The sequence below is a fragment of the Ananas comosus genome, linkage group 11 (genome assembly GCF_001540865.1).
Source record: "Ananas comosus cultivar F153 linkage group 11, ASM154086v1, whole genome shotgun sequence".
Taxonomy (NCBI): Eukaryota; Viridiplantae; Streptophyta; class Magnoliopsida; order Poales; family Bromeliaceae; genus Ananas; species Ananas comosus.
Genome location: NC_033631.1, coordinates 11,162,530 through 11,185,214, shown reverse-complemented (window position 1 = coordinate 11,185,214; position 22,685 = coordinate 11,162,530). Strand labels below are relative to the sequence as shown.

The following is a 22,685-nucleotide window of genomic DNA, read 5'->3' as shown; positions in this document are numbered from 1 at the left end:
CTATTAGATAAAATGGAGTTGTGAAAAAAGCATATAGGGATATGCTTTTGCGTTCTTCGGTGGAACCACAAAAAATATATCATAACTGACTCATCGCGATATGTGGAACGCAATATTACGTACGGAAATAAAGAGGGTATTTTTCCAATGTACTCTCTTACCGCACGTAACGCAATCTCCCCGCAATCCCAAGAAGCCTTAGTTGAAGAGATGATCCCTGGCGGTCCACGAATGACTTGGTGGAGCCGGTCCAGGGAATTTATAAGTTGGTCCAACCATTCCTTTTAAATCCCCCCTCCCTCTCCGGTCACTTCTCTCCTCCCTCCTCGCCATACTCAAACCAAAGAGCCAAGAAGCAAAAGAAAAGAGAGATAGACGCATCGAAAATGCCGACGACGATCCGCCGCCGCCGGGATGGCTCATACACCTTGACCCTCAACGATGGCCAAACCATCCACACCGTCGTGACCTCCTCCGCCGACGACGTCGAGGACTGGTTCTACAACATCGGAACTCTCCCCAGGCGCACCATTGTCGGCGTCGACGTCAAGTGCCGTCTCCCTCTCGACCCCGATGATCGCGTGATCGCTCTCCTCTCGCTGTGCATCGGCCGCCGGTGCCTCGTCTTCCAGATCTTCCACGCTGAATCGATCCCCTACGTGCTCCGCACCTTCTTCCGCTACTCCGGCTGCCGCTTCGTGTGCATGAGTGCGAGGGGGGTCGCCAACGACCTGTGGGATGAGTGCCGGCTCCGAGTGAGGAACCGGGTGGATCTTGGGGAATTAGCGGCGGAGCGCATGGCCCGGCCCGATCTGCGGTGGGCGCCGCTTCGCGTCCTGGAGCAGGAGGTGCTAGGGGTGGAGGTGAATATTCGGTGTGCGATAGGCGCCTGGGACCAGAACCCATTGTCGAAGGTGCAGATTGCGAGGGCGTGTGCCGCAGTCTTCATGGCGTCCGAGATTGGGAGGTGGCTGCTCCAGTAGGATACGTTCGCAATTTGATCTTTTCCTTCTTCTTCTTCTTCTTCTTCTTCCCTCTGGCCTGTGTCTTTGTTTCCTCGGCCGTGTTTCGCGTTTTTCCGCTTCACTCTTCTTTGTTTGGTTGACAAATTAAACTTGCTTGAAATAGAAATTGGTCTCTCTTGTTCTTCTTTCAATGGAATTCCTTTTTAAAAAAAACTTTACTTACACTCTAGCTACTTGGTTTTTGGGGCGTGATCTGTTGCTATTATTTAAGATGAGTGCGAGCATTAATGCTGTGAAAATTGAAAGGGTACGTAGAAATTCTTCTTTGGGACCAGCTTAGCCCAGTTAAAGGAGCACTCACATATTATTTTATGAAAATTCCATACTAATTGTTTTGCATTTTACTTAATTTGTAAATTTTTTAACTAATTTAATCGTAATTTTAGGTTAATAATCTTGGAATGGAAACTAAATTGCACAACCAAAATAGAGTTTTTGTGAATTATTGCATTCCTTGCTGGAGTTGGAATTTTTTGAAGACGCACGTTTTCTAACTTAATTTTGGCCTAACATGGGATTCTTTGTGGAAGCTAATCATTTTTTATCCTACATATTACGAGAAATAGTGTTGATCGCCAGTATAGATAATAAAACTTGCATGGAATATAAATTATGGTCTCGTTTTTTTTTTTTTATCAATATCGATTATTTTTCCCCTTGCATTTTAAAAACTTTAGGATCTAAACGCTGTGGATTAAATCGATTCTTTTTCCCCCTTTAAAATTTGCGTCTTCAAACTATAATAGTTCTTCAAGAAGTCGACGTGGTCATGTTAATTGTCCTAACCCTTCAAACTATAATTTTTCGACATCAGCATCTGAGGAGGCGACGATGGTGTGGGCGGTGTCGACGTGGTTGGAGACCACGGCATAGGAGCCGTCGCGGCAAGGGTGGATGCCTGTCACCATTTTTGTTCGTATATATCTCGCTTTTCTTAATTTGGTGTATTTTGAGTACGGAGAGGAGAAAGGAAAGAAAAAGAGAGGGAGGGGATTTGGAACTTGGAAGGAGAGGATCGAGAGGGATTTAAACGGAATTTGCGCGGCAAATTAACTGCCTAAACCAATCCATTATCCACAATCTCCATTATCCATAAACTTATTTTATTTATCTATTTATTTCTGATTAGATTCGGGAGTTAGGCTTTCTATAACCCTATCTCGAATCCTTCGAATCCACCGAGGTGCATTATCGTTAGAATATATCAATTATTTACTTCTTATGCACAGTTATAAAATAGCAAAAATAATATTAAAAAAATTTTAATGTTTAATTAATTATATTGGGCACTCTTATCATGCAACTTCGATAATTTTTTTTTTCCAAATTTAGTGATAGCTAGCAAAATAAAACTAAAAAGTTAATAAGTTATGGAAACCAAAGTTACTGAAATAAATAACGTTTCTAACCTAACTAATAGAATAATTCAAATGAAAAGAAATTGAAGCTAAAAGGTATATTAATTAAAAAAATGAGATTGAAGTGTCTATTTCAAGATGTTTCATTACATTTTTACCTTACAGATTTTTACCAACAAAGTTGGAGTACACTTGTAGGGCTTTCAAAATGAATCTTCGACAAATTAATATGGACCTGTTGATGTGCTCCAATATTCTCAAACTGAATCTGAAGCGTACGCAGCGTAGAAGGAAAAAAAAAGAAAAAGAAAAAAGAGTTCACTTTAAATCTTACGTAGTGCAAGAATATGCACGGTACACATGCAACGTATGCGTTTCTTGATCATCAGAAGAGAACAGAAACAAAAACGCATTCCCTACACCATCAACATCATGTTCTCTATCGACCAAGAAACGCGCATGATCGTATGGGATGTATTGGGGGTGATCGAACTCCTAACTCAGCAGTCTGCTCCCGAGCTCGAAGGACGCGAAGACGTCGGCGCACGCATAGGCGACCTCCTGCAGAGACAGCTCTCGCTGTTGCCACGCGCTCCTCTGCACCTCCTCCGGCTTCGCCAGGTCCACGCCCAACGCGTTCTTCACAAGATACTCCAGCCCGGCCTGCCGCAGACACTGCAGGCCCGTCTTCTGCGCGGCAGCGTCACGCAAGTCGACCGTTTCGCTCACCCGGAGCGCATGCTCCCTGTGCAGCCGATTGGCGGCCTCCCGCACACCGACACCGACGAAGCAGAAGCGGGGGTCTGCCAGGAATATGTTGAGCTCGAGAGGAAGGAGGGTGTTGCAGTGCAGGAGCTGGAAGATGAGGCAGTTTTTGCCGATGCAGAGCAGGAGGAGGGCGACGGGGTGGTCGTCGTCACCGGGGCGCAGTTCGGGCAGCAGCTTGGTGTCGAGGCCGACGACTTGCGGGTTGTTGGGGGTGCTGGATCTGCTGCCTTTGTAGGCACTCTCGATCCACATGGCGGCGGCTTCGGCAGACGGTGTGACGCTCGCTCTGATGTTGTGGATCCCAGCGAAGGTCACCTCGTAGAGCCGCGCCATCTCTCGGATATTCGTTGCCATTTTCTTTTTCTTCTCCTTTTTTTCTCTTTCAATTCTTGGCTTTTTGATTGACTAGTTGCAAACAGAGAGAGAGAGAGAGAGAGAGAGAGAGAGAGTAAAAGGAAGAGGCTGGGGCTGAGGTTGTTGTAGGGGGGGGTGCAATTTGTAATGGAATTGGCGCGCAATTTTTCTTTTCCTCGGCTTACTTGGCTAGTGGACAATAGTATGTGGACGTGGTTCAGTGGGTCTGATCTGTGAACCGAACCAATTTAGAAAGTAGAAATATTTGTTGTTTTGGAGGAGACCAGGCCTGGTCCGGACCTTTAATAGTATATATTTCAAATTGGAGTCAGGTCAATATGTGGTGTTGGAGTCAAATTTTTGTGAACTTTAAATCTTACGTGGATCCCAAACCAATAAACTAGGTGCGGCTTGATCATGTATGAAAAGGTTAGTCCAAATTAACAAGAGGCCACCATGAATCAAGCAAGTCACACTTAAGCTATCATCTGATTTAAATAGTAACAAATATCGTTACAATAGACTTAAATTTGAGAGCGTACAAGAAGGCCTTGGAATCGAATCAAAAACAGAGAATAAGAATGTTGAATGATGCGCTTATAAACTAAAAGTTTGACATATATATATATGCATGTGACGCAAAAGAACAAAAAAAAAATCTAACGTGAACCAAAATGCAACAATTGCCTGATCATGAAATTATATTCCGAGAGAAGCTTCACACATCTAAATGCCCATAAACAAAAGTGCATTACAACTAGGTGTAAAAAAAACGAAAAACAAAGAAAAAGAGAAAGAAGATCGAGAGAGAGAGAGAGAGAGAATAATGGCGTGGACCTTTTTGATTAATTTGCTCCGATATCCTTCTCAAACTCGATCTGAAGTGCAGCTCTTTTATTATGCAGGAAAATTAAAAAAAGAAAAAAAGAAAAAGAAAAAAGCAAACAGAGTCGTGTAATTCCTACTACAGATCGAGTATGCATGGTACCGCGCGCTGCGTTTCTTGATCATCAGAAGAGAACAAAAACAAAAAACTTAAGGAAACAAAAAACAAAAAAAGAGAAGAAAGGAAAACAAGAGCATGTGCAGACCCCCTCATCACCCCCTCATCATCAACTTCGTGTTCTCTATCGACCAAGAAACGCTCAATAGACCAGAGGATTCCTAATCAGCTAACAGTATATTCCCGAGCTCAGAGGACGCGAAGGCGCTGGCGCAAGCGTAGGCGATCTGCTGCGACGACAGCACTCGCTGCTGCCACGCGCTCGTCCGCACCGCCTCCGGCCTCTCCATCTCAATCACCATCACCTCCCTCACGAGCAGCTTCATGTCCGCCCCCAGCAGATCCCAATTCTGCAGAGCCAGCGCCGCCAGCAGCCGCAGGTCCTTCTTCTTCATCACTGAGAGCCCGTGCTCCCTCTGCAGCCGATCGGCATTCCTGTCGATGTCGATACCAACGAAGACGAAATGGGGATCGTTAAGGAAGCTGCGGAGGGCGGGAGGGATGGCGGAGTTGCAGTGCAGGAGCTGGAAGATGAGGCAGTCTTGGTCGACGCAGAGCTGGAGGACGGCGGCGGGGTGGTCGTCGCCGGGGAGCAGGTTAGGCTGGGGCTCGATGGTGAGGCCGACGACTTTGACCAACCCGATGGGGAGGGAGCCCCAAGACCGGAGGACTTGTTGGACCCAGCTGCTTGCGACTTGCGGGGAGGAGGTGACGGTGGTGCGGACGCTGAAGGCGCCCTCAAAGATCAGGACCACGTAGTTGATCCCGGCGATCCCGCCATTCGCAGCGATCCCTCCGTTCGCGGCGATCCCGCCGTTCACAGCAATCCCTCGGTTCGCAGCTATCCCGCCATTCACGGCAATCCCGCCGTTCGCGGCGATCCCGCCGTTCGACGATGATGCCATTTTCTTGTTTCTTTTTTCGGTTGCTCTGGATTCTTGGGCTTTTATTTATTTTTGGGCTGCGTTGCTGTGGGGAGAGTGAAGAGAAGGGAGTTAGAAGATGGAGTGAGAGAGAGAGGGAGGTACGTATTTGTACTGTGTCAATGGATGTGGCGCGCAATTGGGTTTCTATGGACTCGTATGAATAGTTGCGGGACCGGGTTTACCAGCTTCATCCGTGGACCAAACCGGTTTGGAAGGAACCCCAACAAGTGATTTAGATCGAGCCGAATTGGTCTATCCCTGACCCAGTTGGATCTGGCCCGAACCAGCAAAAACTAGTTAAAAAGTTGAAAATACATGTTCGCAACTTAGGGGAAAAAAAAAAAAAAAAAAAAAAAAAAACCGAATGAGATAATTGGGCTTTCAAAGGATCAACCAAACCACATTATTATTATTATTTTTTTTTTTGAGAGAGAAAGGTAGCATGCTACATACTAGGGAAATAGAAGAGGATTCGAGAAGAGCATGCATACTAACTAGATCCAATTGTGCATAATAAAGACTTGAAGATCAAAAGCAAATATTGCACGAATACTTTGAATCTGAAACACAAATTGCACCACACATAAACAACTCAGCAATCAGAATCTTGTAAATCTGATGATGAGTTACGTCGCATGCAACATTATTACCTCGAAAGTTATATATCTAGATCACTATTATATGATGTATAGTACAGTTAACAATAGCGAATTCAAAGTACACTATATATGGAATTATTTGTTTTGTGGTCCTTTGGTTCTTTTGTTATTTTAACGTTGAAGATTAAGTGAACATTATCGTAACCTTTATGCCTAACGTTATAATTTTATTAGGCACAAATCTACTTTCCAACTATACTACTTACAAAACAAAAACAAAAAAGCTGCTATAGGCGCAGAATAGTCGATGCATTAAAACTTTTCTTTGACCATATAGAATAGTGACGGTTAATCTAACTTCTTATATACCATCTTATATATAGAGATTAAATGCCAATTATATTTTATCAAAAAATTATATTTTATTGATATATCCTAATTAATTTTAGGTGTTTTCATGAGATTGGTGTGTGCCGAGACATGCAGTTTATTATTGTGTTCACTGATACGTCAGAGTTTTGCTTATATGGTGGAGAACAGATTGAACTGAGTTACAGCTGAGACCTATATGTGCAGTGTCTATATACTTGTTTTAGATGAATTGCTTCTCAGTTTCTAAAATTTTGAGTTTTTGAAATTGTAATTAACGCCAATGATTCAACAAATAATTTTGCCATGTCCGATATATGTACAGCCGCCGTAACTACTTCATCAGTAAAGAAAAATAAAATTGAGCCAGGAATGGCCCGGCCCATTGAGAAATACTATACTAGGCCGAAAAAGCCCCACAAGGATTTTGCACCCAGCCCATCGAATTTAAATAAAAAAATAATAAGAAGGAAAGGACTATCCATCCTTCATCCTATCATATTGGTCGAAAAAATAAATAAAATTTAAAAAAGGGTAAAATTCGAGAATGGATCCGAACTAGATCGGACCCGCGAAATTGTTGACCCGATCGACCCAGTCACTAATCAACACTCCGTAGCTTCGGAACAACAAGGGGTTATTCAAAATATTCGATCCACTTAAATTGTACATACGATCAGCAGCGCAGTCCATATAAAATGCTCAAAAAAGGAAAAAGAAATGGAGTGATTTAGTCCGAGTTATTTCAAGTCGATCATTGAATTCATTTTATATATTCGTTTCCATTTAGATATTCCAAAAGTGCTTGGATTTTTACATGCAAGCATTTGATATGAAAAATTTCATCAATAGGCTAGATTTTTCGAACTCAAACCGTGGAAGAAGCTCGTGGAAGTATTAAGTCCTTAATAAAAGATTAGATACTGTATATTACGACGTAATGATGTGGACCTTTCTCACTGTAAGGGCCGGTTATTCGGCGTACCTATTCAGGTCGCCGCAAAAAAAGACTTTTTTTTTTTTGCATTGACTAGTCGAAGTTCAGAAGAATAAAAAAGCTCAATTCAAACCACAAGAAGTCAACTAATAGGGAAAATGCAAAGCACCAGTCATATTCTTTCCTTTATTTTCCGCTCCACACTTCAATTATTCCAAGAATAACCAAAATGCAGAGGAATCATAACATCTGAAATCCCACAGATGGGCCATATGCCCACTCCTTATTCAAATCGTTATTATTATTATTATTATTAGTATTATTATCATAAACTCTGAAACTCTAACTAACAAATCACACGCTGCCATGGACTGCAGCACTGTATCCATTTTGAACGTCGTAGTAGCGGTTCCACAGCATGATCCCGCCGTACTTGGCAGAGCCCTTGATCGCCGGCAAAACCTGCGACGTCAACACGTCGGGGGGAATGTAGCCGCTCCCGGCAGCGTCAGAGGATGCCGGGAGCCCCATAAAGATGTTGGTGGCCTGCACGCTGCTCGTCCAAGTCCCCCACGAGCTGATCAGGTTGCTCGTGCTCCCTGACGTGTACTCGCACCCTGGATTGTTGTAAAACTGCACCCAGACGTAGTTGAAGAGCCCCGTCTGGAGCGCCGGCCCGAGGTTCGCGTCAGGGTACACGCACTGAGGGGCGGCGGTCAATATTACCTGCTGAGCACAGTTAATTAAAATACCGTTCTCTGGTAGCTTAAACTTTAGTTCGAGACGAAGTAGTTATTTTCACAAACCTGCTTCTGCGAGAGGAAATTGGCGAGGTCATCATAGTGGGCGGACCCTCCGGATTCGATATCGAAGTCGATGCCGTCGAGCACGGCGGAACCGAGCGGCCGCGATGAGGAGCTCCCCCCGAGGAAGTTGTTCCACAGGTAGTCGGCGACGCTCTGCGCGTCGGCGGTGGAGGAGAGGGAGTACGAGCCGGAAGCGCCGCCGAGGGAGAGGAGCACCTTGACGCCGCTCGACTGGCAGGACTGGATGTCGGAGGTGAGGCCCGTGCAGCCGCCCGAGGAGGGGTCACAGTGGCCGGCCAGGTTGAGCACGGGGGTCTGCCCGTTGCCGAAGGTCGTGAGGAAGGCGAGGTTCACGTAGGCGTAGTAGCCGGTGGCGCACGCGCTGGCGAGGGTGCCCTCGTTGCCGTTCTGGCCCCAGTACACGGCAATGCTGCCGCCGCGGGAGACCGCGGCGAGGGCGGAGAGGAGGAGGGCAAAGAGGAGGGATGAGTAAGGCTTCTTGTAGGCCATTTTTTTTTCCCCCTAGTACTTAGAGATTTTTTAACAAGCTACGTACTTGTTTGTATGTAGGCAATGCCGAGTTTAGTTACATATATATAGGGAATGTTGTGGGGAATATGGAGATAACGTCTGATTCGTTTTTCCAAAGGTTCGTGGAATTCGGCGACGGATTTCCATTGGATCACGGCATTAGGACGACTTCTAAAGTTGGCCTACCTGCGTACGTTCATGCTTTACTGGTCGAGTAACAATTGCCTATGTATCCTCATCTTAATTTCCTGTACCACATCATTACTTAGAACCTTATAATAAAAGCCGCATTATCAGAATTTTAATTAATGAGGTGTGCTCAATCATACATTTGAATTGTCGCCGTCTGTTCCTATCGTAAGTGGTAAGTGATAAGGAGCTCGATGATTGATACTCGAGATTCTAAATTCGAATCCTGATTGCTTTACTTTGTAAGCTAATTTTATTTTTTTGAAAAAAATAATAAATGCAACAGTTAGCATACTATTGTTCTCTCAAGAATATTTTTACAACGATCTGTCACACACGTTATATATAGAAATTAGATGACTCCCGCTACTATGTATATATGTTCAAGAACTCTCGTAAGGCCTCTTGAGAAATATAATCTTTAATACAAAAGCCTACATACAAAAAAAATGGACACGTATTGTCTGATGAATCTAATACTAATGCTTTTTTCATACAGTTAAATTAAGGCTATACTTAATGTTTAAATAGTAACTTTTAAAATTAATAACTATTTGCACATAAATACTGTAGACAACCTGTCACATTTGTCATATATATTTTTAATTTTAAGCTATATAGATTATTAAAAAATAGGTGCAATATATACGGCATAGGTAGATAATAATTTTTCGCATGTCTAAGATCGACTAATTAGTGCACAGCTCTTAAAGCAGGTCTTCGCCGTGTGCAACACAACTGGGCCACGTGTCTCGCCGTGCATAGAATACAAACTGATTAGTGGATTTAATGACCGTAATAATTAATTAATGCTGTGGATTAGTCATTGGTCATCAAAGAAAAGTAATAGTACGATTGTGTAGAAGCGGTGTTTGCGTGATTGAAGGTGTGATAGGACAAAAAATCTTTTTTGCGCTATGAATCTTCTGTTAATTATCTTTCTTTCCATATTGAAAATTACATCTATTACTTCTGGGTATGGTTTGTGCCTGAATTTTTCCGCGCTTTTGGAGTGACTATTCAATTTCAGACCTGAGCAGAGACCAGATAGTGTTAATTGCAGTGAAGCCCGGACGAAAAGTTCACGATAAAATCGACTTATATGATGGTGGATCATCTGGAATGTCAGGAATGATGTAATCTTTAGAAAAACCCTGCCCAATTCCTTGTCTACGGTCCATAAGATCAACTGTTGGATGAACCTATGGGAACAATTCCTTTCTACCAATCGCTGCTTCTGTAATCGCTAGAGGTTTTTTTTTTTTTCGGGCGGTACGCCCATAATGAGGCCTTCGCTGCCTCACCTTATTTCACTTAATTCATCATTTTAATAAATAAAATGGATAGCATATTACCTTTTTCTCAGAAAAAAAAAAAAAAAAAAAAAAAAAAAAAAAAAAAAAAAAAAAAAAAAAAAAAAAAAAAAAAAAAAAAAAAAAAAAAAAAAAAAAAAAAAAAAAAAAAAAAAAAAAAAAAAAAAAAAAAAAAAAAAAAAAAAAAAAAAAAAAAAAAAAAAAAAAAAAAAAAAAAAAAAAAAAAAAAAAAAAAAAAAAAAAAAAAAAAAAAAAAAAAAAAAAAAAAAAAAAAAAAAAAAAAAAAAAAAAAAAAAAAAAAAAAAAAAAAAAAAAAAAAAAAAAAAAAAAAAAAAAAAAAAAAAAAAAAAAAAAAAAAAAAAAAAAAAAAAAAAAAAAAAAAAAAAAAAAAAAAAAAAAAAAAAAAAAAAAAAAAAAAAAAAAAAAAAAAAAAAAAAAAAAAAAAAAAAAAAAAAAACCTACATCTATTACGTATCCTTTTATATTTTGCTGCAGTTTCATACGGAACAAAAATTTTGAATAATTATTAACTGTTAAACTTTCGAAAATATAAATTAACAGATAAAATTAGTTATTATTAATATATATATAGAAGGATTATCTAAATTAAATAACATTATGTTAAAAACTATCGACCAATTTTTTGGTATTAGCAAAATAAAATATCTTGCTCACATAATTTTTTATATATATTTTGCGAGCTGCAGAAATTAGATAGATATTAAGATGCGAAACAAAGCTATATATCAATTTATTTAAATTTTACAATCTAAGTAGCCAATTATGTTTAAATTTTTAGATTCATTTAAAATAAATGCTAAGAATAGGAAATATGCCAAATTTTTACGCACAAATTTATTGCTAGAAACGAAAAAAAAAAAAAGAAAAAAAAAAAAAGAAGAAGAAAGAAAAGTTGGCCTCTCTCCTTCTCGAGATAGTCAACAACTTCCTTGGTACGTAGAATTTTGGTAGTGCTTTACCTGATCATGCTTGAGATTGGGATCGAGTAGATGCAGCGAAACTCTCCTCTAAGAAATACTGGGTCAGATCATAAATGTTGGAATTGGAAGATTTATTGAATCTGGTCCACGAAATTTAAAGATTTTGTTATGTGTCTCAATCAGAGGGCGGGTTTAAAACTTCTTGTCCAGTGCAAACCTCTTTAGATCTAGAGAGAGAGAGAGAGAGAGAGAGAGGCTGCTATGCCATCAATAGCATCGATATCAAGCACTTGGTGCTATTAAGTTTTCTGCCGTTAGATTAATCCTTTTGATTATTTTTACCCGTTAGATTATTTAACTAACCACCAATTCAACCCTAGTAGGCCCACATCATCCTAACCGCACATTTCTCACTCCAAGGACTAAAAAACTAATAGCACAAATAACTTGGTATAACTTGGTGCTATTGATAATATTCCAGTCTAGTTTTATATATATATATATATATATATATATATATATATATATATATATATAAAATGAGTGGAGCTAGAATACTTTTACAAGTATCACTTGGGTGGTGCTTTAGTGTTTTTAGCCCTTGGATGGAGAGATGTGAGGTTGAGATGATGGTGGTAGGTGGTGGTAGGTGGTGGTAGGCGGAATAGTGTTTGATCCAAGGACTATTAGTAATCAAGGAGTAGATCCAATGGCTAAAAACCTAATAGCACCATGGGGATGATACTTGTAAAAGTATCCTAGCTCAACTCTATATATATATATATATATATATATATATGTAGAGAGAGAGAGAGAGAGTTAGGCTTGTATACTATCAGTATTACAGAGGCCTCCGTTCTACCAAATTGTTGCGGCTTCCAAATCGACAATCGGCTCCGTAGACTTGATCTATATTATTGAAAGTATTTGAAAACTAAATTTTATCATTTTTCGACATCATTTGGCTAGTGATGAAAAGGTCTCAAAATTAACAATTTTAATGGTAGATGTGATACGTTTGTGAATTTAACGGTGTAAACAATCCAAATTTGATGAAATTTTTATAAAAAATTCTTTTCACTATTTAGAGTAAGATCATTGCATCCGATCTTAAATTCAAGTCTTTTATCATCATTGGTTATGAAATTTTTATTTTCAGCCGTTCATTTTTAGACTACTCGTTTGATAGGTAAATAATGCCGAAAAATTATAAAATCTAGTTTTCAAATACTTTTAATAGTGTGGATCAAGTCTAACGGAGCTGATCGTCAATTTGGAAGCCGCAATATTGAAAACAACTTGGTAGTGCGAAGGCCTCCGTGCTACGTATAATATACCAGCCTAGCTCTCTCTCTTTCTCTATATATATAGAGAGAGAAAGAGAAAGTGAATTAGGCTAGAATAATATTAATAGCATTAAGTCATTGGTGCTATTATACATTGCTTAGGTGATTATAGAGAGTACTATTTCAGAAGCCAGGCCAATATGATTTATTTGGTATTCAAAAGTATCACTCACATTATTGGATCAAAAATAGTTGGGACAAAAATACATAGATAACACTATACTTATTTATTTTTTCAGTAGAACCATAGAAACTATACGGTAACTGAATATTTATTACAATTTACAAATTAAACACCATTCATTGCAAACTGAATATTTTCTCGCCATACTTTCTCATCTTACACAATGTATTGTAAAATGTAAACGCAAAGGGTTCTAATTAAAGCTAGAGTTCTAGGATGAAAAATTCTTTTCATGTACACCATGCTCTGAAACTTGGTGGGGAGTCCTCGAAGCGTAAGAGACAAGCAGATGAAGAAAAACAGTATTTTCCATGGAAGATCGATGCAACGTTCAATCCCAGAATAGACTTAAGTTTGGACACCAAAACTTCAAAAACACATGCACGTTTTAATGACAGGTTCTCTTTTTTCTTCTTCTTCTTATTATTTTTTTTAAGAGTGAGAGAGAAAATGACTGAAGATAATGCGACAGAGACGGCCCGTCGGCAAGATTGTGGAAATCTGCTTCCGTGAGTCAAAAGCCGCCACGCTAATCACTTGGCTTGTTTCGGAACACACGTTAGTCGATAAAACTTGCTTAATTAGCCTCTAATTTCTTCCTAAATACCATAGTTTATAGTTGGTGAATCAACTCTAGATATATATCAAGCTTTGTTTTTTTCTCTCTTCAACTCTGTTTGGATTACGGACCGAGTATTCCGCATGCGGTGAAGAAAAATGCAGTGAGAAAATACTAGCTTCATTTATTTTTACAAGCAAAACATGTCACTAATTAGATCATACTTATCCGACTTAGATATAGCTTCTTCCATTTATTTATTATGTATAGATTCAAGGGCAAAAATTTTATGCTTACTTTTCTTAAAAGAAAGATAACAAGTTACTCACTTCAATGTGAATCAATTAGATTTCGAACTTACAATTTCGGGTATAAATCATTAAGCTTTTAGTCGACTGTACTGGATACTGTCGAAAGTAGCTCAACTCACATATATTCATTTACTTCTCCACTGGTTCAACCCATGCATCGGCCATGACCCAAGTTGAACCAAATCTTCTCCTAAAAATGAATCAACAAAAAAAAAAAAAAAAAAAAAAAAAAAAAAAAAAAAAAAAAAAAAAAAAAAAAAAATCAGTCCAGGTTGATAAATGGCTGATCTAAAGCAGATCAAAATCTAATCAGATTAAATTTAATTTATAGATTGTATGAAAAAGTACTAGCGTACAACCTATCACATGGCTTTGTTCTGAACTCAAATGAACCAAGGCTGGGCCAAAGCAGGGTCCGGGTCGATCCTAACTTCGGATCGGGTTCATTTGTCTGATTCAAAGTCCGATCCAATCCGGAAATTTTACATCTAGTTTGAACATGAGTGCGACCCAAAATGGTCGAGCCGGGTCAAATGGAAAAACTGCAGGCCAAACTCGGGAGCCCGAACCGAACTTTGTTTGGGGCCCAAGATAACCAAGACCCAATGAAACTGATCTGGCATGGCCTGCATATTGTTTGCGAGTAAAAAACACAATACACGTGTATAAGTTTAGTGTTAGAACAAGATGAAACAATATTTATTCATCATCTTCTTACACCTTAGTTATTCAAATCTTACATGCAATATACGTGCTACCCATCGCACAATTCGAAATAAAGAACTGTTGATAAAAGGATTATATATTGAACATTTATAATAAGTAGTTAGTTTAGAACTTTGTTAGTTAATTCGCGAGTTATTAAAAATCCAAATTAAACGGTCCGTTTACGAATTTTTTCCAAAAAAAAAAATTATTCGCGAATTTTTAGGCCAACCGAATAATTCGCGAATAATTTACAAATTATTCGTAAATTATTCATGAATTATTGAAAATCTGAATAAAAAATTTATAATTTTTATGTTTAAATATAGATTATCTTATATTTTATATTTTATACTGAATCTCTTTTTTAAGCCGAATTTTTCAACAAATTTTAAAAATAGAAAATTGTAATCTTACAACCTCACCCATCCAACTCCCTCTTTTCTCCTTCTTGTCTCATCATTTTTTTTTAATACTAAAATTCAAAAAGAGATTGGCAAATTCTATAACTCTTTGGATGAGAGGTTGTAGGAATTACAACAAATTTGAGTTGTAAACTTAGCATTTTTCAAAAGCCTATGGGTGCAAGTTTTATATCTATAGATAGTGTGTATGGGTACGTAGTATTGCTCAATTTTTATTTACTTGTCCCTATTGCTTTTTCAATTAGAAAAGTAACCCCTCCAAAAGTACCTTTGGAAAGAGAAGGGCTAAGGGATTTAATAATATCTTTGGATAAACTTATATATTGCTGCTGAAAAGTTTACAATTAGCCAATTGCTATTATGAAAAGAGTCAAAGACTCGTAAGGTATAATGAAGTTGATTCAATTTAGAACAAATTTTGGCATGTAAAATAGGATTTATCTCTGATTGTAGCAAAAAATAATAATAATAATTTTAAGAGCTTCATAGAGAGTTGTATCCGTAACATGCTATGTCACGGACATAAACCAAAAGTTAGCACAAAATGCAAAATTCTTTTTATCTCTTTTGACACCTTTATTTTCAAAAACATGCAACTGAATCCTTTATTGGTTTACAATTAGACATTGAGACCAAAGATCCCCACTTCTCGTTTTTTCTCTTTAAATCTAAGTTCACATCAAAAGATAATGCATGTCACACCCCACCCATGAAGTGTTCTTTTGGCTCTAATATCTTACAAACTACAAGCTTCAAAAGCCAGTTCTTGCTTTTGGCTTCTGGAAGAAGAGCAGCATCTCCTTAACCAAAAATTCCAATACCCAATGTGCCTTTTGGATTCTCCACAGCTAATTATATTATATTAGGTAACAACCCATCATCTTAAAAAGAGCTGCATAATTGCATTTCCCTTTTACAATTTGCTGTGTCTCTATCAAACAAAACGCTTTATTCCCTACCTTGTTTTGATCTATGTAGTATGCAGGCCTGGCCTATCCATGTAGGGGTGTAAACGAGCCGAACACGAGCGAGCTGGGGTCGGCTTGTGTTCGGCTCGTTTATTAAACGACCCGAACACGAGCTGGCTCGTTAAAGTATCGAGCCGAAAAATTCAGCTCGTGTTCGGCTCGTGATTAACGGCCTACGCCAACACACCGCTGGCTCCGACCCCTCGCCTGCCACGACAAAATAATTAAAAAAAAAATTAGATTAAATATTAATATAAAAATAATTATAAATCTTATCTATTAGGCTTTGATCTATAGTTGAACTTACATATAAAGTCAGTCTTTTTATAATTAAAACTCCAATTATATTTTTATTATTTGCTAAAATTATAATATAATAAATATATAATTATATATATATTTATTTATTATAAAAAAATATATATTAAATAAATTATATAATATAAAATTATATGTACTTTTTCGAGTGTATATCGGAGCGAACACGATGCGGAAAGCCGACCCAGTCTGTCTTCAACTTTTTATTAATAACCGAGTGAAATCCTTTGTTAAAGCGTCCGATCTCGAGCTTATTTCGAGCCGAACATGAGCTGGCTCGCGAACAGCGAGCTGGATTGCCACCCCTATAATCCATGTATATGACCATAAATTGGACATAACAAAGGCCTCATATGGCAAGCATGACTTGCTTTAATTACTGCTACAGAGCTGAAACTCTATCAATGATCCCTGCACACTATTTATACATCACTGAAGAATTTATGACCATCAGAAACTAAAATATTTTACAATTGAAAGAGAATATAAATTCCATTTAATAATATTTTGTAAACAACTGGCAAGGCCATTCCTCCAAGTAATTAACAAATTTGGCAAGATTAGTGTTCTCTTCTTTTTCTGCAGAATATCATTCAGAGGCACAACCAACCTTGTGTGAACATCTGAATTAATTACAAAGAACTGGTTGCTCAGATATGAGAGATAAAACAGAAAAAAATATATATTGCAAAATACTTGATAATTTCTCTGGTTAGTACTATCTATACCCACAAAGCATCATCCCATTTGTACAGCAGGAATAGAGATAAAGAAGGAAACAGAGACTAGACTTAAATCTTAAGAAATTTTAGTATAAAGCTGTAGTAAGTGGAATGCAAGTAGACAAGATATGAAAGCGATTCCAGCGAGACAAGCTGTAAAAAGCCGACGTATGGATTATTTTTGAAAAAAAAGAAAGGATACAAGGAAAAAGTGAGGCAGCATTTCTGCCATTCTATAGATCAACACTATGCCAAAGTAAAAAAACACAGAATGCTCCACCGACAAACATATGAAAGAACAAAAATCATCAGAAAGATTTTGTCACTGATACCTATACCAGTCAGCAACTCCTATAAGCCCCTCAAAAGTAATAAAACCTTTCTAAGTGTCTCTCCGAAAGAAAAAGAACTTCGTAGGCAACTAGTCAAATCCACAAAACTTTGCTTGAGAGGAGATTCGAACTCAGGGGCCAACTTCAAGCCTAGGTTCGAAGGTGAAACCTGTAAATAGCTGCAGAGGAAACCGTTTAGTCACGGGACACTTCACCGACCATCTCCATTGCTTCTGGCTCATGTCAAAAACAAGCAACGCAGTCGCCCCGTAGCTCTGTATGTATATAAGGCCATCCGTCCCACTGCTCGCAAAAACATCGTCAAACTCACCAAACCCTTGGAAAAACTTGTGGGGCATCCGGGCCACCTCTCGCCACTCTTTATTGTCATAGAGCTCCCAAATTCCTATTCCTCTAATGATATCCGGCCTTTCGTTCTTCGCTATCCCGCCGACCATAACCAGCCTCTCCTTTAAATTCATCAGCCGGCCGCAGGTGAGAGAACAAGGGGCCGGGATCGAATCGTGCATCAAGGAAGTGCGAGAAGACCGAGCCGCTAGATCGTAGATGATGAGGCTATGACGAAAGTTGGAACTGCCCAATATGCCAGTCGAATGGACCAAGCAATACAATATTCCATTACAAATCACACTATCATCGCCTCCTCTCCAACCCATAAAAACCTCCTCAATAGAAGTGATCCAATTTCGACTTTTTGAATCGTACATGTGTATCGAGAAGTCCCACTGAAGAAAATCGCCAGGAATTTGTTTTGATTTTGCCACTGCAACAGTGTAGTCGTAAGAAGATCGGTCAACAGATATAGTAAGCGTACTATAGTCAGGGAATTTCGCACCAGGTGGTTCGAGAAGCTTAACCGAATCTCTAGTAATTGGGTTGCAAACGAAGATGCGGCTCCTGCTATCGTAGTCCATAAAGCAAACTAACCCACAAGACGAAGCGATAAACCAATTGCTTTTCTCAATGCAAGGGAGACCGACGTTATACCATTTTCTGAAGATGGGATCATACGCATACCCAGCGGCAGCGTCGTTGCATGTAAACATGAAGTACCACGGCTTTTGAGGTGACTTGTTGGCCCATAGAAACCTCCTTGAGCGGACTATATCGCGCCATCTTCTGCAAACGGATGTAGCTCTAACTATGCTCGCGACGGGTAAAAAGGAGAGTATTTTCTCTAATAAATCATCCGGCAGAATGCTATCCAGCGAAACCATGAATTGTTCTTCTCCATCGTTTCGCTCGGGAACCGTTCTGAAGTTGATCATATCACTCGCGAAATGGTCTGTGGAGAGAGACTCCCATGATAACTCATCATCCATGAGAGCAATCATATATGACGCGAAACTCGAATTACCTGAAAAGTAAGTCCATGAAATCCAACGAAAAAGGAAAGACGAAGAAACAAAATAAACAGAATAGCATTCCAGATTTCGCTATCGAAGGACAGATAATTCGACATCTTCCTCGACGAAATAGATAACTTGATGCTGGGCGCAAATTATTCTAGGTTAGAAAACGACATATGAGGACCCCAATCACTTTCAATCATCGAGAAATCGAAACTATGGAACAAATTCTTTTTAATAAATAAAGTTAGAATCAATAACATTAAACTTTTTAAGGCATGGACCAGGACTACTCAAAGACAACCCACAGTGATGGAAATATAACCCTGTAAATGGACCAAATGACATTAACATGATAAGTATTGTAACATGCCCATAGAAATGGAGCTTTCAACTACTACAACCACTTAAACTATTCAAAGCTTGTTTTTTTATTTAAGATGACCACCAAAAAGAGACAAAGTAGTGACCTGCCACAATGATCAAACCCTAAAAAGCGCCATGGTAACTAATTATACTTGGACACACTGATAAAACTTGCAAAATGGAACCCACTACTAATGGGATGATGCAAAACATAAGATAAAAAGGAAAAGAGCCAAATTCGTAGCATATATAAAAAAAAAAAAAGGTGAAACAGAGGGGGGAAAAGGAGAAATGGGTTTTCTCCGATACCTCAACAGGATAAGATACAGCAAAAGGAGAAGACCCCCCAAGATCACGCCTTTTGGGCTTCTCCCAATCCGAACACCCGTTTCAAAAGAAGGGTTCTTCGCGATTTCGCCACAAAGCTCGGATGAGGGGGGGGAGGGAAATGGTGGTGAAACGAAGCAAAGGTGGCTCTTTTACGCGCGTATGACCACTACAAGCCAGGAAAACCACACGGGTCCGCGTCGTAGCGCACCCCACGCTTCGGAGGAGAGGAGAATAAGGAGCAAAAAGGACCACATGGAGAGATAATGTTTGTGCGCTTCGGGATCGAGATCGAAAATAGAGAGGAATCGAAGCGCGCGCGCGCGAGAGAGAGAGAGAGAGAGAGAGAGAGAGAGAGATGAAACAGTTGTTTTTAACAGTGGTTTTAAGCACGGCTAAGAAACACAAAACGACAGGCACGGGCCAAAACCAAACCCCGAAGTGGTTTTCTCTTCCCTTTCTCTCTCTCTCTCTCTGAAGTGGCAGAGGTCTCAAGAGAAGAGAGAGAGAGAGAGGACATGTTGTGTAATGTAATGTTTATGGAGAGTATATTTATATGATTGTGTTGAGAGCAAAATATAGTTACCCATACATCCCCACCACTACAAAGTGTATGATTTACCGACGGTCCTTAGCGCAAGTGGCAAAGGACTTGATGATTGATACCCGAGGTTTTAAGTTCGAATTCTAGTTGATTTATATTTCTATCTAAGTTTATTTCTTAATAAAATAAATGAATCGGTAGCATGTTACCTATCTCTCTCACAAAAAAAAAGTGTATGATTTATACTCATCTATTTAATGAATAATATTTTTTTATTTACCGCATTATATATAAGTCAAAAAAATTTACAGATAAGTGTGATGCAGGAAATACATTATTTTTGAAATGTATGAATAATATTGTTTTTTTTTTGGGGGAGATAATAATATTGTTATTTTTTAGAGTGTAAATTGCGCCACTAGTCTCCTTATGTTTTACTATGTTTTATCTTGATTCTCAAACTCTCACGTTAATAAACCACTTTAATTTTTTATATATTTAATATTAAAAAAAAGCTACTGCCTCCACAAGGTGCATCAACATATCTTTATACTACTATCACATATTTCAATTTTACCAAGCTTTATTTTTTAGACCAAAATGAAAATTGACTCAAAGCTCAGGGACTAGTTAATGCAATTTAACCAATCTTTTGGACTAGCTACATAAAGGGCCAACTTTGGTTTCCTCCCCTTTTTTGTTCTTCTTTCTCTTTTTTTTTTTTTCCTTTTTCTTTTTACTTTGTCAAAACTTTAAAAATAAATGGAGAAAAACTTTGGTCCCTCTCTCTACTTTTTAAGCTTTTTGGTTAATTATTTTTTTCACTTTTTGTGTGCTGTGGTATTAGGGGGGCTATTGTTGTGTACTTGGGATAAAAATTAAAAAAGATTAAAAAATAAATTAAAAAAATCTAGGCTCACATCATTAAGATGCACCACAGCACAAGCCAATTAATTACAGTAGTGCAGAGTAATGACTTGTTAACATTATTTTTTTATATATATATTTTTTTAATTTTTGCATCTTACTTTACAAATATGAGAGGCTATAATATTGTAAGAATATTTCATGGAAAACTTTCTCCTTATTTGAAGTTTGCCTTTGTTTCAAATATTAACTGAAGAATATCTATAAATTAATAATTAATGACTTGTAAGTTTATTATATATGGTTATATAGTATTATTGTTTTCTTGCACCTTAAATGTTCATATAGAAATAGAAATATTTGGCTGCATAGATTTTCCTTCTAGTTCAAATTTTTTATTTTGGTTTTGAATGCTGAAAGGAATTAGACCAAGAAATTTGAAACTATGGCCCCTCAATTGTTTGGATCCATGCATCTACTCACATTGATCTGAACTGCTAAGGGTTGTAATTTGTTTCTATTTTGCAAATTTCATTAAAGAGTTTCTTACTTGCCAGAATTAGAAAAAACAAAACTGATGCCTAAAGAACCCCAAGTATGTTTTCATTCATTAATGCTAAATAAATATGAATAGATTTTAACGCATGTTTTTACAACGCATTCAAAGATGTAAATATGATTGATTATGGCTCCCAGTTTTTGATACATCTATATAGAAAAAAATAACTATTTAACAAGAGGATATATTATAAGCTTATTGTGTGGAACACATCTAGCACAACACCACGTGATTGATTAGATGATGTACATTTGTATCATGCATGTAGATCAAAATCTGTGTCCATCCTAATCCTGGATGTGTTCTATATAATTTTCTTTCTTTACGGTGCCAAGCTTTGTAGAGAGCATAGGGCACATTCTCACTCTACAACCATGTAGGTGATGTAAAGCTCCTTTTTTTTGGACCCGATAACTTCTACGCCTCTTATTTCGGTCTTCTGAGTATTCGACCGAATCCGATCCGTTAACATCCTTAAACAAAGATTAAGGTCAGGTTCCTTTCAAGGTTGGTAGAGGCATCTTGGACGTCCTTTTCTTTTTTCCATACCTACCTTCATGTCTCACATCTTCATCCACTCTTTTTAAAGTTAAATTGTGGCATGCTCCTCTAAACCTTTCATATTGCGAATAATGATGTGTACATTTTGTACCCTTCCTTTTTGCTATTAAAATTTACCCACGAAAACAAAAAAAGTTAGGTTAGAGAAGAATAAAGACAAACTATTACTTCACAAGGACTCTCCACACAACAAGTATTGCTAATATACCGATCGTCCCTAGAGCAAATGGTAAAGGACTCGGTGGTTGGTACCCGAGGTCCCAAGTTCGAATCCTAATTGATTCACATTTCCAGCTAAATTTATTTCAAAATGAAATAAACGAAGCGGGTAGCGCACTACCTATTTCTCTAAAAAAAAAAAACAAAAAAAAAGCAAGTATTGCTAACATAGTCCAAGTGAATTAAGATTTTTTTTCTTTTTTAAAAAAGAGAAAGACAGCATGCTATCAGTCTCGCTTTTTTCTTTTAAAAAAATAAACCAAGTTAAAAATATAAAATAATTATATTCTAAATTTAGAATTTCGAATATCAACCATCGGTACTTTTTTTGTTAGTTCTATGTAAGGTTGATAAGATAAATATTAATTGTTGTTGCTTTGACTCTCTGTTTTTTTTTTCCTTTAATTTTTTTAAGTTTGGATTGATTGGAGGAGATACGATGTGCGAAAAGAGAATTTGTTATCTATGGGAGGGGATATGCGCAGGAAAGAGGATTGGCCGACACCGCGAGACTCTGACGTGTGTCTCAGAATGAGAAAAAGGACAAAGAAGTTGCTTACACTATTCGGTGGCTTCCCAAACAGTTTCATATTGATGTTAAAAAGGACAGTAGAAATATCCTTGCATCCTAAAAATTTACTTTCTACAGTAAAAATTTACTTCTTACAAATAGCATGCTAATGTTAAGATGATCTAGTCCTATCACGTGACAACAGGAATGAAAATATACGCTATAAAATTGTTTGGGCTAACTCTGATACCACGTTACTCAATCTAATAAAGATTACTTTTTTTTGGAGTATATGAAAAGGCATATTTAGTCCAACTTATGTATAAGTACAGTTTAAATAAGTATTTTACAATAATAATAAGAGATTCTTCA

General features: G+C 38.1%; 5 protein-coding genes across 5 annotated transcripts; 1 reads left to right on the top strand and 4 right to left on the bottom strand.

The window, feature by feature from the left end:
- On the top strand, positions 387–983 carry LOC109717170. The gene has a single exon (XM_020242843.1). It carries the CDS (start codon positions 387–389, stop codon positions 981–983), a length of 597 nt encoding a protein of 198 aa, XP_020098432.1.
- On the bottom strand, positions 2,879–3,484 carry LOC109717169. The gene has a single exon (XM_020242842.1). The coding sequence runs from the start codon at positions 3,482–3,484 to the stop codon at positions 2,879–2,881; it is 606 nt and encodes a 201-aa protein (XP_020098431.1).
- On the bottom strand, positions 4,670–5,413 carry LOC109717167. The gene has a single exon (XM_020242841.1). It carries the CDS (start codon positions 5,411–5,413, stop codon positions 4,670–4,672), a length of 744 nt encoding a protein of 247 aa, XP_020098430.1.
- Positions 7,487–8,723, bottom strand: LOC109717864 (acidic endochitinase-like). The gene is made up of 2 exons (XM_020243812.1): positions 8,146–8,723; positions 7,487–8,065 (listed from the first exon to the last, which is right to left on the bottom strand). Exons 1-2 carry the CDS (start codon positions 8,653–8,655, stop codon positions 7,694–7,696), a joined length of 882 nt encoding a protein of 293 aa, XP_020099401.1. The 5' UTR covers positions 8,656–8,723; the 3' UTR covers positions 7,487–7,693.
- Positions 16,804–19,593, bottom strand: LOC109716917 (F-box/kelch-repeat protein At3g61590). The gene is made up of 2 exons (XM_020242533.1): positions 19,035–19,593; positions 16,804–18,367 (listed from the first exon to the last, which is right to left on the bottom strand). The coding sequence occupies exon 2, from the start codon at positions 18,342–18,344 to the stop codon at positions 17,121–17,123; it is 1,224 nt and encodes a 407-aa protein (XP_020098122.1). The 5' UTR covers positions 18,345–18,367; positions 19,035–19,593; the 3' UTR covers positions 16,804–17,120.